The sequence below is a fragment of the Pelodiscus sinensis genome, chromosome 1, assembly GCF_049634645.1.
Source record: "Pelodiscus sinensis isolate JC-2024 chromosome 1, ASM4963464v1, whole genome shotgun sequence".
NCBI classification, from domain to species: domain Eukaryota; kingdom Metazoa; phylum Chordata; order Testudines; family Trionychidae; genus Pelodiscus; species Pelodiscus sinensis.
The window spans coordinates 141,505,495-141,520,211 of record NC_134711.1 but is presented as its reverse complement, the minus strand read 5'-3'; the positions used below and the strand labels follow the sequence as shown (position 1 = coordinate 141,520,211).

At 47.0% G+C, this 14,717-nt stretch overlaps 1 protein-coding gene across 4 annotated transcripts in view; it reads left to right on the top strand.

Moving 5' to 3' along the window:
- The first annotated feature begins 10,489 nt into the window (after positions 1-10,489).
- Positions 10,490-14,717, top strand: part of CTC1 (CST telomere replication complex component 1) — a 36,815-nt gene continuing 32,587 nt past the window's right edge. For 3 of the 4 annotated variants that reach the window (XR_012897126.1, XR_012897129.1, XM_025189599.2), the window contains exons 1-3: positions 10,491-10,745; positions 10,816-10,976; positions 13,718-13,967. Coding sequence is in view for 2 of the 4 variants with exons in the window: in XM_025189599.2 (XP_025045384.2) it covers positions 10,695-10,745; positions 10,816-10,976; positions 13,718-13,967 (462 nt within the window). In the remaining 2 variants the exon portion in view is untranslated. Of the gene's footprint in view, positions 10,746-10,815; positions 10,977-13,717; positions 13,968-14,717 lie in introns of all 4 variants that reach the window. The other variant, XM_006132917.4, reaches the window with a different exon arrangement.

Below are 14,717 nucleotides of genomic sequence, written 5' to 3'. Positions count from 1 at the left end.
CAACAGGAAAGGGGGGAGGGGGCAGACGAGGAAGCCGGGCAACAAGTAACTCTACTTCCAACACACAGAATTAACCCTCCCCTACCCACAGGACAAGGACCAAACATTCAGCCCTCACCCCATGCACACTACAACCAACCCCAAGGGACAAAGACCCAGTCGTTTTTAACCCTTCCTTCAGGGTAGCAGACACTCAAATTCCCTACTGACCCTTTGTAAAACTCTATTAAACTTTCTATGAATAATGCTTCATATATATGCCACTAACTGATGCTCTTCATATTATCTAAATATATATTTATATACAGATACTCAGTGCTTTTTTGTGACGGTACTGCCCGTATGCAGTACAGTCAGAGCTCAACAACGTCCCCTGGAGTACCCGCACCTTTTTTTTAAACAAAAAAAGCACTGCAGATACTGTAATAGAGACTAGACTCTTAGGTTACTTTGCACTTTCCATAAAAGAGTCTTGCAACATTTGTTTGAACACAATGTGAACACAACAATAAATGCTGACGTTTTCCTTTTATTTTCACCCTTTTAAGATTTTGGATTAACTGTCATTAAACCACAGTTTGTGCCCCCTTACAGCTGCCATCTGGCGCCCCCCATAGGTTGGCGTCCAGGGCAGCTGCCCAGCTAGCCCATGCCTTAATCCGGCCCTGGTGATCACAGAACTGCAAAGTGCTCAGTTACTAGGCCTGAATCACTGGACTATACTGAGGCGCACACACTCTGGTTCACTTTGGTTGCTTTTGTGCTATTTATCCAAACAAGAAAATTATTTTAATGTTTTTCATTAAGAAATGAGACAGGACCTGCAGAAAAAAAACTAGCATGAGATCCAAGTAATCAAAGACTATTATAAAACCAAAACACAAGGAGGCAGACTTTATGTCTGTTAAACTAACTTCCAAGAGCTTTGCTAGGCAATAATCTTTTAATATATTTTTTGATCTGGAACTACCTATGGCTATATTTAAAAAACAGAAACTAGAGAAAATTGGTAACTATCTCTTCACTATCTGTCTAAACAATTTGGTTAGGCTGTGCAAAAATGGCTAATCATGAAACAGGGTTTCTGTGCTTACAATAACATCAGATGACTCCTGCTTTATTTAATGTGATTTAAGAGAATGAACAAAATGATACAAAGAAGAGCTCTGTGTAAGGCTGGAAGTTTATTTCACTCCCCAACAGAAGTTGGTCCAATCAAAGATATTAATTAAACCACCTTGTCTCTCTAAACTAAAAGAGAGTAATAAAAGCCCATGGTTAAAAAAGAATATGAACACAGCATGGTTTATATGGCTAACTGATAAAGTACTCCCTTATTTAAGTGTTGTCTCTTCCCTTCATAAGTTAAGACAAGGCCCTTGTACAAAAGTTCCCTCCTTTACCCAAATATGTGATCACACCTTCTTTGTCCCCAGGTTTACGATATGCTCAGCCGGAAGGAAAAAGCAGGGTAAGCTCTTCCCAGATTGCACTCAGCTCTGGCAGTAGAGATGGAAAAGGCTCGTTCAGTCTTGTCTAGCTTACCTACTTTTTTTAACATGGCCATACAGGATTGTTTCCCAGGAAAAAAAATCTAATGTACTCATGTGAAGAATGAAGTCACACCCTAATTAAGAAAAAAATTGCCAAGTTTTTCTCATGTCATTATGTTAGTGGATGAGCTTTACCCAGGGTGGATTTGATATAAATCAAATTGATTTAAATCATGATTTAAATCACTAGTTAAAGAAGACTGATTTAATCACAGTTTTCTTCATAAAAGTGCATTCTTGTTAGTTGTCATGACCCCAACATTACCTTAATACATATTCTTCACAATTCAAAGATAGATGTAGGTTTCATTTTTAGAAAGTACACACTATACATTTTTAAATAGTGATTTATTTTGAAAAATTTCAGATTAAATTTCTTAATGTACTTTTAAAGTTATGTCAGAACATGAATGATTGTTTGATTATTTCATTTACCAAAAAGTAATTGAAGCAGATATTTATTAAGTCATTGGGTGGTGAACTATCTCCAATTCAACAGGTTAATCATTCATATTTGGTGGATTTTCTTGCTATGCTATATTAGGAGGAGAACATCACGAGACAGACATTTAAATTGTTTTAATTAACTAAAACAATACTATGTATTCTGGATTTTTTTCTTCAACAGCAAATATATAATATTTTAACAAAACAGGTATATGCTTTTTTGAATTTAGTTAAACATTCAAGTTTTTTTAAATCAAGTTTGTTTTTGTTAAAATTGGTTTTAAATGAAATAGTTAAATGAAATATAATTTTAAACTGAAAATTAAATTAATGTCAGGCAGGTCAACATGAGAAACGTCAAATACTGGTTTCTATTCATGTAACTCTTTGAAACGTTGCACTTTTAGAGAGAGGTAAGGGCACTCTGTGTACACAAATTTGCAGAGGGGCAATAGGGTTGAGGTCAGTTATTTCTCACCTAAATATATTATTTATTTGTTTTAAAACATTTTTGTTATTAACAAGCATGCTAGCTCTAGAGACACAAAACCACAATTTGAGAACTGCAAAACTAAGCATCTCTCATGGTATTTTCTAGACTGAGCACTCAGTCCCATTGGGTAAATAGAAAAACTATCCTAAATAATCTATACAGAAACCTCTGGAACCCCATAAGATGGGGTCCCTAATCCATGACATATTGAAACTCATTTACATAACTTTTCTTAAACATTACATACATTAGAATTTATCATCCTTATTCCATGATATCTTTGAGCTATCTTTTTTTCCTCAAAAAGCATTTTATAAAAAAAATCCGACAAATTAAAAAATCCATTTTTTAAAATCAATTATTTCTATCCACCTCAGCTTTACCCCTACTGATCCTAGATTTCAGCTTCCCGAACCAACAGATGTCCCGAGATCCATGCGGATTTCAAAGGATTCCCTAGAGCAGTGGTTTTAAACTAAGGCTACATGTCCATCTAGAGCCAAGGCCATCCCTTGGGTACAGTAAATCAGAGCAACCACTCCAGGATCCATGATTTGGGAGGCCTGTATTTTGATAAAATCAGAACTGTCACAATATTTAGCTCTTTGTCCCAACCAATTTTTGATTAGGACACCATTTGTCCCAATATTCAGGTGAGCGTGTAGCCAAAATGTAGTATTTTAGTGTTTGTATAAAAGTATAATAAGTATAATGAAGGTATTAAGTCCTATATAATCTTTTGCTTATAAGATCTGCATGCTTCTGTTTCACCCTGCCAGCCACTCTTCAGCTGTGTCTACACTGGCGCATTTTTGCGCGAAGACGGCCACTCTTGCGCAAAAATATGCCACCTGTCTACACTGACCGTGCGTTCTTGCTCAAGTAAACTGATGCTGTACTGTAGAAAATCAGGGCTTCTTGCACGAGAACTCTGACGCTCGCTCTCAGGAAGAAGCCCTCTTGGGCAAGAGTTCATCCAGAAGAGGCCAGTGTAGACAAGCAACATGAATTTCTTGCGCAAGAAGCCCTATGGTTAAAATGGCCATCAGAGCTTTCTTGCGGAAGAGAGCGTCTCCACTGCCATGGATGCTCTTGCGCAAAAGCACATCTCTTGTGCAAAAGCACATGCCAGTTTAGATGCTCTCTTGTGGAAGAGTTTTTCCACAAGAACTCTTCCGCAAAAGAGTTATTGCGCAAGAAGCTACCAGTGTAGACGTAGATTTCATGATTAGCAGGAAGGAATGGCCTGTGCTATTGGTAGATACACACATGGGCTGTGTCTAGAATGAATCCCTTTTCCGTAAAAGGGATGCAAATTAGACACATCGCAATTGCAAATGAAGTGGGAATTTAAATCCCCCCCACTTCGTTTGCATAAACATCGCTGCCGCTTTTTTCCAGCTCGGAGCTTTGCCGGAAAAAAGCGCCAGTCTAGACGGGGATCTTTCGGAAAATAAAGCCTTTTCCAAAAGATCCCTTATTCCTCTTAAAAAAAGGAATAAGGGATCTTTCGGAAAAGGCTTTATTTTCCGAAAGATCCCCGTCTAGACTGGCGCTTTTTTCCGGCAAAGCCACGAGCTGGAAAAAAGCGGCAGCCATTTTTATGCTAATAAAGCGGGGGAGATTTAAATCCCCGCTTCATTAGCAATTGCGATACGTCTAATTTGCATCCCTTTTATGAAAAAGGGATGCAATCTAGATGTAGCCATTGGGTAAACTGATTAGGGCATGTTAAGGCAGGGAGAGATCATGATTTGTTATGATCATTCCTTGTATCTTAGGACATGGTTTCATTACAATGTTTGCTATAAGCTCTTGCTTCTTGTCTGCATTATAAACTAAGTTGTGCTTCTGGTCTGCGCTGCAAACTCAGTTGTGTAAAAGTTTTTTGTAATTTTTTTAGTAACTATATAACCCTTTCTAAAATGTTCTTTGTAAAATTACTTGGTGTGAGTGAAGAACGAATGCATAGTTAAGGATAAGTGTAAAAGCCATTACAAAGAAATGTCCAGATGGTCAAGTGAGAAACTTGGAAAGACCAGGAGACAATCAAAAAGCATCCATTGTGCCAGATGCTGAGTGAGTTACTAGAACTGACAACCTTGGAGAGAGGAAGACATCTCCAAAGGCAAGAAAACAAATAAGACATAAGGAAGGAAAGCCTAACAATAACCAAATGACAACTATGTAAAACCCCAAGATTAACACCATTTAAGGATTAACAATTGCAGCGTGACATCGTAAAATCCATAGATTCAAATGGGAACTTACAACTATAAAAATAGGGTGTATTGCTATGGTTCTTTGGGTTCAATTGGGGCAACTGGTGCAGAAGGATGCAGGTGTGCACCAGCCATGGGATCACCCACTCCATGTGACTCCTCTTTGTGCCACCAGGAGAGGGCCAGAACAATGTCCCCTCCTACCTCTGCTCTGCCCCCGCCCCAACCACTCCTCTTTTGCCTCTTCTAAGTCCCCTCCCCTGAGCGACATGGCCCCTGGGACTAGTTGGGGGGGAGAAGCTGGGACTAGCAGCAGGAATTGGGCCCCCTGCACTCACCGATGTACTAACTAACCAGATTAACTACAGGATAGTTGATGCTTCATTAACTATATAGAGAGGCCCCCTATATCCTATTCCATAAGCAACCAGGCAAAGTGAGGTGGTGGGAAGGGAAATGGGAGACTGTATGTTGCTTTTCATGTTGCTTTATTGTTGTATTTTCAATAAACCCAGCATATCACTTTTTTCCCTGAAAAAATCCCATGTACCTAAACATAGCAAAGCGGCAGGTGGAGAGATGAAGCAGGAGAACTAGTGGGATAAGGAAGCAAGTGGCATGTGGGAGTGAGCTGAGGAGGCTGGCAAACAGCGAGGAGGGGAACAGCGTCCAGCCATGGGGGAACACCAGGCAGATGGCAAGGAGATTAGCAAGGAGGCTGATTTGTCTAGGGGTCCGCCCCCTCCTAGGGATGGCCCCATGGGCATGCAGAAGTCTTCCATGGGTTAAACCAACTCATGGAGATATTTTCTTAGTTTTAAAACAGGCTACATAAATAAAGCCCTGCAAATCCGCAGATATCTGCTTCATATCTGCATGTATCCACATCCACATTGCGGATCATTTTTGTAGATACAGATGCAAATGCAAAATTTTGTATCCACGCAGGGCTCTCTATATAAAAAGCACTAGCGAAGTCAGTATGAACTAAAATTTCATGCCAACAATGACTTGCTTATACTTTATACTGCTCCATATATCAGCAGTTCTCCAACTGTGATTTTGTTTCATTGAGGTCCTTATCAGGGCCAGCATTTGACTAGCAGGAGCCCAGAGCAGAAAACTGAAACCCAAACCTCACTACATGGGGCTGGAGCCAAATCCAGACATTTTTAAATGGGGTGAAGCTTGATGTATGTAAGGCAAATTAGACTTTTGAAAGTGATACATGTAGGCTGGAAAAGCTCAGAAGCACTGCCTTAGATGTCTTCACATCAGCAGGCTCCCATTTCCCTCACCACTACCTCACTTTACTTTTTTCCCTGATTGTATCTGTTCTTGGAAACCCCTTGAAAGGTTGCTTATTGGGTAGGGCATAGGGGGCCTCTATGTTGGGAAGATGAAGCAGGAGAACGAGTGAGTTAACCAGTGAGGGGGGACAACATACCTTCTCTCTCAGCTTCTTCCCTAGGTCAGCTGCCAGCCCTCAGTGGAATGGACTCTGCTGGACCTTCAGAGTCTTCTGACAGCTTGGAGCAAGAGAGAAAAATGTCACAGGGGAGTGAGACCAACACATGAACCCCGAGGAAGAAATATCTTCTCCCTCCTGCTAAGCATTTGTATTTAAATTTAAAAATAAATAGTGTGATGTAGAGGGGGTGGTATCTGCTCTGTAACCCGGGGTTCCCCTGCGCTGTGATGTGTGATTCCCACTGACTCACCCGCATGTGTATTGGCCCAGACACCTAGGCTGTGTCTAGACTGCAGGGTTTTTTCGAAAAAAGTAGCTTTTCGAAAAAACTTCACCTGCGTCTAGACTACAGCCGTGTTCTTTCGAAATTAAATCGAAAGAACCCGACTTTTCTTTCAATGGCGGTACTCGTCATTTCATGAGGAAGAACGCCTTTTTTTGAAAGTGCTCTTTCGAAAAAAGGCGTTCTTGAATGCAAACAGGGCTTTTTCGAAAGAGAGCATCCAGACTGCCTGGGTGCTCTCTTTCGAAAAAGTGGCTTGCTTTTTCGAAAGTACTGCTTGCAGTCTAGACGCTATTTTTCGAAAGAGGCTTGCAGTCTAGACAGAGCCCTAGTCCTAGCCTGAGCAGATAACAAGGCTCTTCCCAGAGGGGGAGACAAAGGAAGGGAGGCGGAGACGAACACCTGGCTGGGGGACAGGATCTGGGAGCGAGGCAGTGGCAGCTGGGGGAAACCATGAAGGGGACAGTCTAAGCAGAGGATTGGGAGTTTAGGGGCCTAGCCACCCCGTCCCAAGAGGTCTGAGGCATCCTGGCCCTGACTCCTGTAGCCACAGCACGTCTATGCTGTGTTGTACCCTGGAGATGCAATAAACCCTCTCTATTCTACTGGCTGGCGGAGTCTGTTCTGGCTGCTACGGGGGTGCAAGATTGGGGGGTCCCCGCTGTGCTGCCACAGTGGTGTCAGGGGTGGGATGCACTGCACCCCGTGGATGGCGCTTCCAGCAGCGAGTGACAAGGAGCAGTAGAAGGAAGGGAAATGCAAGAGCCAGGTGGGCTGGAGGGAGAGCGAAGTGATTCCTGGGAGTTGCGGGGCATTGCAGCACTCAGCTGGTGAGTCTATACCCCAGGATCGGTGGGGAGATGGCCTACGCCCAACTCCTGAAAGCAGACCTTGTGGGGCTGTGCAGAGAGAGGGGCCTGGCCTTAGGGAAAGCAACCAAGGCCCAGCTGATTACCCGGCTGGAAGAGAATGACCAGTCCAGGGGCCTGGATTCTGTCTCAGTGGAGAGCAACTAGACACCTCCTCAGAGCGTCTCAGGCCCTCAGACTGGAGGAAGGGCTGTAGCCCGCCAGAGAGACGTGGTGCCCATCAGGCTACGCTCCGCCAGCAGTGGTTCATCCAGGGTGGGGTCCAGCCCGGCAGAGCTGCGGCGGCTGGAGATCAAGCTGCGGATAAAGGAATTGGAGGTATAGGACCAAGAGAAGGAATGCTAGGACTGAGAGAAGCACTGGCATCCGCAGGACTGGGACAAGTACCTACCCTCCTGCTGTCTGCACACAGGGAGATGCCCAGAGGGTCTACCAGGTTCTCCCCAACTGAGCCATGGTGCAGAAAGGGGAAGGACCCCTTGGGCTTGCTGAGAGAGTTATGGGAGGGGGAGACCTCCCCAGATGGAGAGTCGGGGTGGAGGACGTCCTGGTTTCCGGGAAAGGCTCGCTAAGCTCATGGGCCCGACCAGGGAGGCCCTGGGCACAGCCCAAAGGAAGTGGAAGGGCGGGTACGACCGCAGAGAGTGGGCCTGCGCAAGCCCCCTCAAAGCCATGCAGCAGCCAAACAGGATGGAGCCAGCTCCCGCAAGGCACCACCATGGCAGGCCCAAGCCAAGGGGAATGCCAATGTCACAGCTGCTTTACCTGGCAGGAGGCCTGAACTTCCCCAGGTCACAAGCGGAGTGACCCTGCTCAGTTCGCTCTCAGTGGGGGGAGTAATGTGACCTATCGGGGGTGCTGTTTGCTCTGTAACCAGGGGTTCCCCTGCATTGTGATGTGTGATTCCCACTGACTCACCCACATGTGTATTGGCCCAGACACCTAGACCCAGCCTGAGCAGATAACAAGGCTCTTCCCAGAGGGGGAGACAAAGGAAGGGAGGCGGAGACGAACTCCTGGCTGGAGGGCAGTGGGAGCGAGGCAGTGGTGGCTGGGGGAAACCATGAAGGGGACAGTCTAAGTAGAGGGTTGGGAGTTTAGGGGCCTAGACACCCCATCCCAAGGGGTCTGAGGCATCCTGGTACTGACTCCTGTAGACATATCACGTCTATGCTGTGTTGTACCCTGGAGAAGCAATAAACCCTCTCTTTTCTACTGGCTGGCAGAGTCTGTTCTGGCTGCTCCAGGGGTACAGGATCGGGGGGTCCCCCAAGCGCTGCCACAAATAGTCACTGCTTTAAAGCACCATCAGATGAATCACCAGATCAGGAACGTTTTCCATAGATCTATCCCTGTCCTTTTTTCTCTCCCCAATTCCAGCTCTCTGTATAGGGCAGAATGCTGCTGGGGCCACATCTAGGCCTACTGCAATTCACCTGCCTACTGTGGGCCGCTAGCTCTTTTACCTTCCATAGAAGACAAAGCCCCAATCTGACCTTCCTTTTCATGTATGGAATGCAGTTGTGGCCCTGGGCATCCCAGCATATTAGAGACTAGGTGAGTCAGGTAGTATCTTTTATTGGATAAACTTCTATTGGTGAGAGAGAAAAGCCCTCAGGCTACACACAGTTCTATTTTCCCTGAAGAGAAGTTTGAGTAATCTTCAGAGCTTGTTTTTTTCATCAATAGAAGTTGGCCTTTAGGTCTGGGAAAACTATTCCCCTTGACAGCAGAGATCCCAACAGGCGTTATTTATACTTCCACATGGGGCAAATCCATCTTAATCCCAGGCCTTTTGTACGGAAACAACATTAACATAAGAATGAACAGTGCAGCTGCACCAATGTCAGCAACAGCTTAAGCACTAGCCTAGGGCAGGACCAAGCATATTTTTGAGATTAGAAATACAGATGCTTGTCTGTACTAGCAGCGTGGCACCAGTGCAAAGCCCCTATTCCTAGGGCACAGGAAGTAGCTTTGCTACCATTCATGCACCACTGCAAAGTGAAGAATTCTACCTACCCTACCCATACTCCAGAGACTCTACCCCATTAGCTTCCTTACCCAGCAGCAAGGCCCTCCCAATGTCCCCTAGGGCCTGCTCCACACACCTGGCTTTGATTGGTACAGAGCTCACTTTCGGGGTGGGATTTCTACAGAAGTAGCCCTGCTGGTGCGGGCAAGGGCTTTGAGTTTCTGAGCTTCCCCTCCATCCCTTGCCTGCAGTAGCTGGGCTACCTCACTGGAAAGTCCCTCCCACACAAGGGATGTGAAGGACTAGTCAACTATCTAATAAGCAAATGTTTATTGGCTAGTCCATAGACTAGTTGACTAGTCGCTTCTCCCCCCCCCATCGTCCTGCCCTAGGTTAGTACTTGAGCTTTTGCTGACATTGGTGCAGATGCACTGTTCATGCTAATGCTAACCTTGTTTCCTATCAAAAAGAAGCAAGGGTGGTGGGAAAGAGGGGGTACTTCAAAGCAGCAATGCTGTGTGGAGCCCAAAGTCAGGTGAGGACTTTTCTACTGAACCTGGGTTCCACACTGTGGTGTTTTAGATGCTGCTTGTAATTATTAGAACTGGGAGCACCAGCTGTTGGGAGTCTGGAAGCACAGGAAGGGAGATTAGCTAGGGCTGAGTGAGAACTACAAAGAGGTGTAGCAGCTTTGTAAAGAGGTTTCACTTTTGGTAAATAAAGTCCTGTTGAAGTTTGTTAGTACCTTGCTTGCATGATACAACACATGCCTGACACCAGGCTCCTCCAGGCATTTCAAAACAGCAGCACGGCATGGAGCCTGGGGTCAGTGCCCGAGTCCCCAGCTGACCCCAGGCTCCACAGGACACTTCAAAGGCGGAGGTGCCCTAGGGACTAATGGAATAGATGATGCAAAAATGCATCCCCTAGTTGATGAGTCAATCAGTCGATATTTAACTTCGCTGGCCCACAGGGCGGCGCAGCTCGCTCCAGGGTATGGGCACTTGGCACAGGCTGCGCAGGTTAACCCGGGGCCGGGCTAGCAGTGCGGCCGCCCAAAGCGCTAGGGAGCCCCCGGGGCCGCGCTCTGACGCCGGCGGGGGAGGGGCGCCCGACGCTGGAACAGCGCGCCTCAGGGCCTGCCGCGCCGGAAGGAACGAAAGAAGCCAAGTGCTCAGCGCCGCGGCTTGGCGGGAAGGCTCCACCCTTCTCCCCCCCCCATCCGGCGCTCACGCGCCAGCTCCTGGAATCTCACGAGCACGCGAAGGGCGGGCAGGCGGAGCGCGGCCGAGGGGGGCAAGCAGCGCTCTGATTGGCCGGGAGCCGGGGCCGCAGGGAATGTTCTACACTTGATGCCTCGAGCTGTTAGCGCCGCGTTCCCATGGAGACGGCCGGAGCCGCGCTGGGCATGGCGGGGCCTGGCGGCGGGGCGGTAAGTGCCCCACGCGCTCCCCGTCCCCCTTCCCGCGCCGCGGCCTGACGCGCCCTCCTCTCTCCCGCAGGAGCCGCGGTGGCTGCAGGCGGCCCGGGCCTTCGTCTGCGAGACCCTCTGCCCCGCGGGGGCGGGCGGCGGCGGCGGCCCCGAGCAGCTGGCGGACTCGGTGCTGCGGTGCCTGCGGAGCACGTGGGGCGGGCGGAGCGGGGAGTTCCCGCTGGGCTACAGGTAACACGGGGGGGGGGCAGCGCGTCCCTGGCCGCCTCCGCTGCGCTGCCCCGGCACGGGCGCGGGGATGCTGCTGCCACCCCCTGGCGAGAGGCGGGTTCCCTCCCACTGGTTCGTTCGGTGCCTCTCGCCCGCCCCGCTGCGTCAAGTGCCCTGGCGAGGCTCGTGCCAGCTGGAAATGCTGCTCCCGCCCCTGTCCCTGAAGCTGGGCGTGTCAGGACAGCAGAGCCCTGCTCTGTCCCCGCTTTCCTGCTCCATGGCGGGAACTGCAGGGCCCGGCCCTCCGCCCCAGCGCAGGCTGCTCTGATGTGACCGCCTTGTATTAGAACGACCCTTTCACAAGCTCTGGGTCCGCATGACTAGCCAAGGGTAGCACTCAGCCCGGCTACGGTCAGCTCTGAGTCTTGGGGAGAGTTTGGTTCCCTTGTTTCAGAGAGGTAGCTGTGTTCCTCGGTTCCCGCAAAAACAAGGTTTTTGGTGGCTCTTTAAAGACTAACCAATTGATTAGGGTGTTAAAGCGTAGGCTTTTTGTGAGCTACCACTCATTTGCTCAGATGCTGAAGAGAAAAAGAAAGGATACAGAGATGGGAGCATGACATCCGGATTAATTAAATCAGAAGGGATGTGGCTCATCTCTAATAACAAAGGTGAGAGTACCTAAATGGGAAATTACCTATTGTAATTGGAGAACCACTCCATGCATTTCTTTAGACCTTGGTTCAGAGTGTCAAATTTGCACATGAATTCCAGCTCAGCAGTTTCTCTCTGCAGTTTGTTTTCAAAGTTTTACTGAGAATAGCAACTTGCAAGTCTGAAACTGTGTGTCCAGGAAGGTTAAAGTGCTCCCTTGCTGGCTTTTGGATGTTGCCATTCTTAATGTCTGATTTGTGAACATTTGTTCTTTTGTGTAGACTGTTTGTTTGTTTGTATATGGCAGAGGGGTATTGTTGGCACATGATGGCATATATTACGTTAGTAGATGTGCATGTGAATGAGCCTTTGATATAGCTGATGTGGTTAGGTTCTGTGATCGTGTCAGTAGGGTAGATGTGTGGACAGAGTTGGCAATGGAGTTTGTTGCAGGGATAGGTTCCTGGATTAGTGTTTCTGTTGGAGGGTGTGAAGTTGGTGGTATTTGCCTTAGGTTGGGTGGCTGTCTGTAAGCAATTTCTTGCATACCTTGGGAGGCAGGCAAGTGTGAGGGATCATCATCTATGGTAGGTCGTAGATCCTTGATGAAGATTAGGAGGGGTTTGGCTTGTTAGCTCTAAAGGTATAGGCTTCTCTTGGTCAGCCTGGTACATCTTCTTGACTTAATTGACTCCCACTACTAAGGCCTGACTATACCTGAAAGTTAGGTCAACCTAGGTGCATTGCTACTCCGTGCATCATAATTAGGTTGACTTATGCCCCCTGCAGCTAGTTGGATAGAAGAGAAGGGTGGATTTTTCACACTAGTGGAAGAAGCCTTTTTATTGCTGTAGTGAGTGTTTATACTACACAGTGTACCTGCACTTGTGCCATTGCAGCGCTTGTAGTGTAGATCTGTCCTTGGTCCCTGCAACTCTATAGTTTGCAGCACTTCATCTGCATTCTGTGGAGGCCCTAGTTTAAACAGCATTCCAACATAACAGCCGTTTCCAAAACCTTGTCAACTAAGTACAAAGGTGCAAGAGTTGAAACTACAATCTGGAGTGCTGTCTACGCTAAAAACTTCCCATGTTGCTGATATTAGTGTTGACACCAGTAGGAAGTTTTTGCTGAACTTTCTTAATGTAGACAAGGCCTATATCTGAGGTGTGGGTATTGTTACTGCTAGGCACACAGATTGCTAGGCCAACCAGCTGGGTTGGGAATGCTGATGATGTCACCAGTGTGTCTGATATTTAGTGACTTGATCAGTCTCAACATTGTAGAATCTCTGGCACATAGTGTTGCTCACTAACAGTGCTTGATAGGGTGGAGAACTTGTCTTTATCCAGTCTCATAGTTTAAGGTGGAATACATTAAGCTTGGCTACATTCTTACAGATGAAGAGATGAGCCTAAGATCGCTTTGATTTGACATCTCAGCCTCACATCCTTTAAACAAGGTCTGTTAAGATGAAAATTGAACTTTAAGGTTAGCAGCATTGTTTTGATCCTTCTCCATAAGTGGTACAGAGACGTCTACAGTCAGCCTCTTCTGGCTACAGGTCAGGACCTCCAAGCACCTTGCTGGGGAAATGGGGTCAGTATTAATTTAGAAGAGAGAAGTGCCACTTTACAGAATCCTCCACCACACTCTAGGCATTATCCTTGGTCTTCTCATGGAATGGCCCATTAACATTCTGCCTAAACTGTGGAATAAAGCCTCCTCACATCACCTATGAAGGTTGTTCAGATGAGTATATTTTTCACTTGTTGTTCCCAAATATTTCTTCACATGTCCCGTGTGTGCCCAGCCATGTGACCAGATCACTTATTAAGTGTGCTCTTAGGGTAAATATGGAAACAGATTGTCCTCCTAATACGGTGGCCATTTCAGCGTTGAACCCTGTATAATGCCATTGAAATGAGTACATTCTCGCCCAAGATTTCCCATATGATGACACAACATCTCTGAGGGCAAGTTAATGGCATTACATTACATTAGGAGATTATAACACCTGTGCTGAGCCTGACCGGCAGCAAAATGTCTAAATCCCCCCCCCCCATTTCTTCCTCATCCTTTCATGTTATAATTCTTTCCCTTTTCTTCAGCTTCATCTCCATCTCTGACCTGCAATGCCAACAACACACACCCTGCTGTAGTCACATGACCTGGAGCACCAGGGAGTTCAAGGAATGGGCTCACCAAGATGAGGTCATCGTGCCCAAACAGAGTGTTCTGCCTCGGGCTCACCTAATCCTGATTGGCTACCTGACAGATGGAAGAAAGCAGGAGGGGAAAGCGAAGCTAATGGATGGTAACCTGTATGTGCAAGACAACACTGGTTCAATGCCCTGTGAGGTATGGCAACAGGCAGCCTGCAGGATCCTGCTCTTGGTACAATATCTATGGGACCTTGCAAACAACAGAATGTGTAACTTGGGAGAGCAAATATGTGTCTTGTGAGGGAAAGGTAGTGAGTTCAAATGCCAGGGAGGGACGGTGAAATTTGTCAACTTTCATTGCTAACGAGATAGCTCCTAAACTTTTTGGACTCTGGAATAACTGGAGAAAAGAAGCAGGGGAAGAAGGTTGATCTTGTCAATTACCATTGAAGTGTAGTTTCAGTTACTAATCAAGTAATGGAGCAAACACTTTGTGAGATGTACTCTGAGAAGCTGATAAGACCAACAACAGGAAGCTTGCTTGCATTACAGGCTGTGAAGCTGAAGTTACAACGGGGGAATGAATTATGCTAGGCTTTTGGTGAAGCCCATGATACTGTGTATAAGGATGTTAAGGACTAGTTGACGAGTCGATTCCCTCACCCTTGCTGCCTCTATCAGAGGCAGCAGAGGGGGGGAAATGGGATATTTCAAAGGGGAAGCTCTGCATGGCTGATCTTGGGCTCAGCTGTGCAGAGCTGCCCTTTGGAATGCCGTCTCGGCATTGCAAAGGGGCAGCGCTGCGTGGAGCCTGGGGTCAGCTGGGACTCCCCAGCTAATCCCAGGTTCTGCATGACATTTCCGTTGAACCCGGGATCAGCTGGAACCCTGGGATCAGGGGAAATGCCACATGGAACCCGTGGTCAGCTGAAATGCCAGGCTCCGT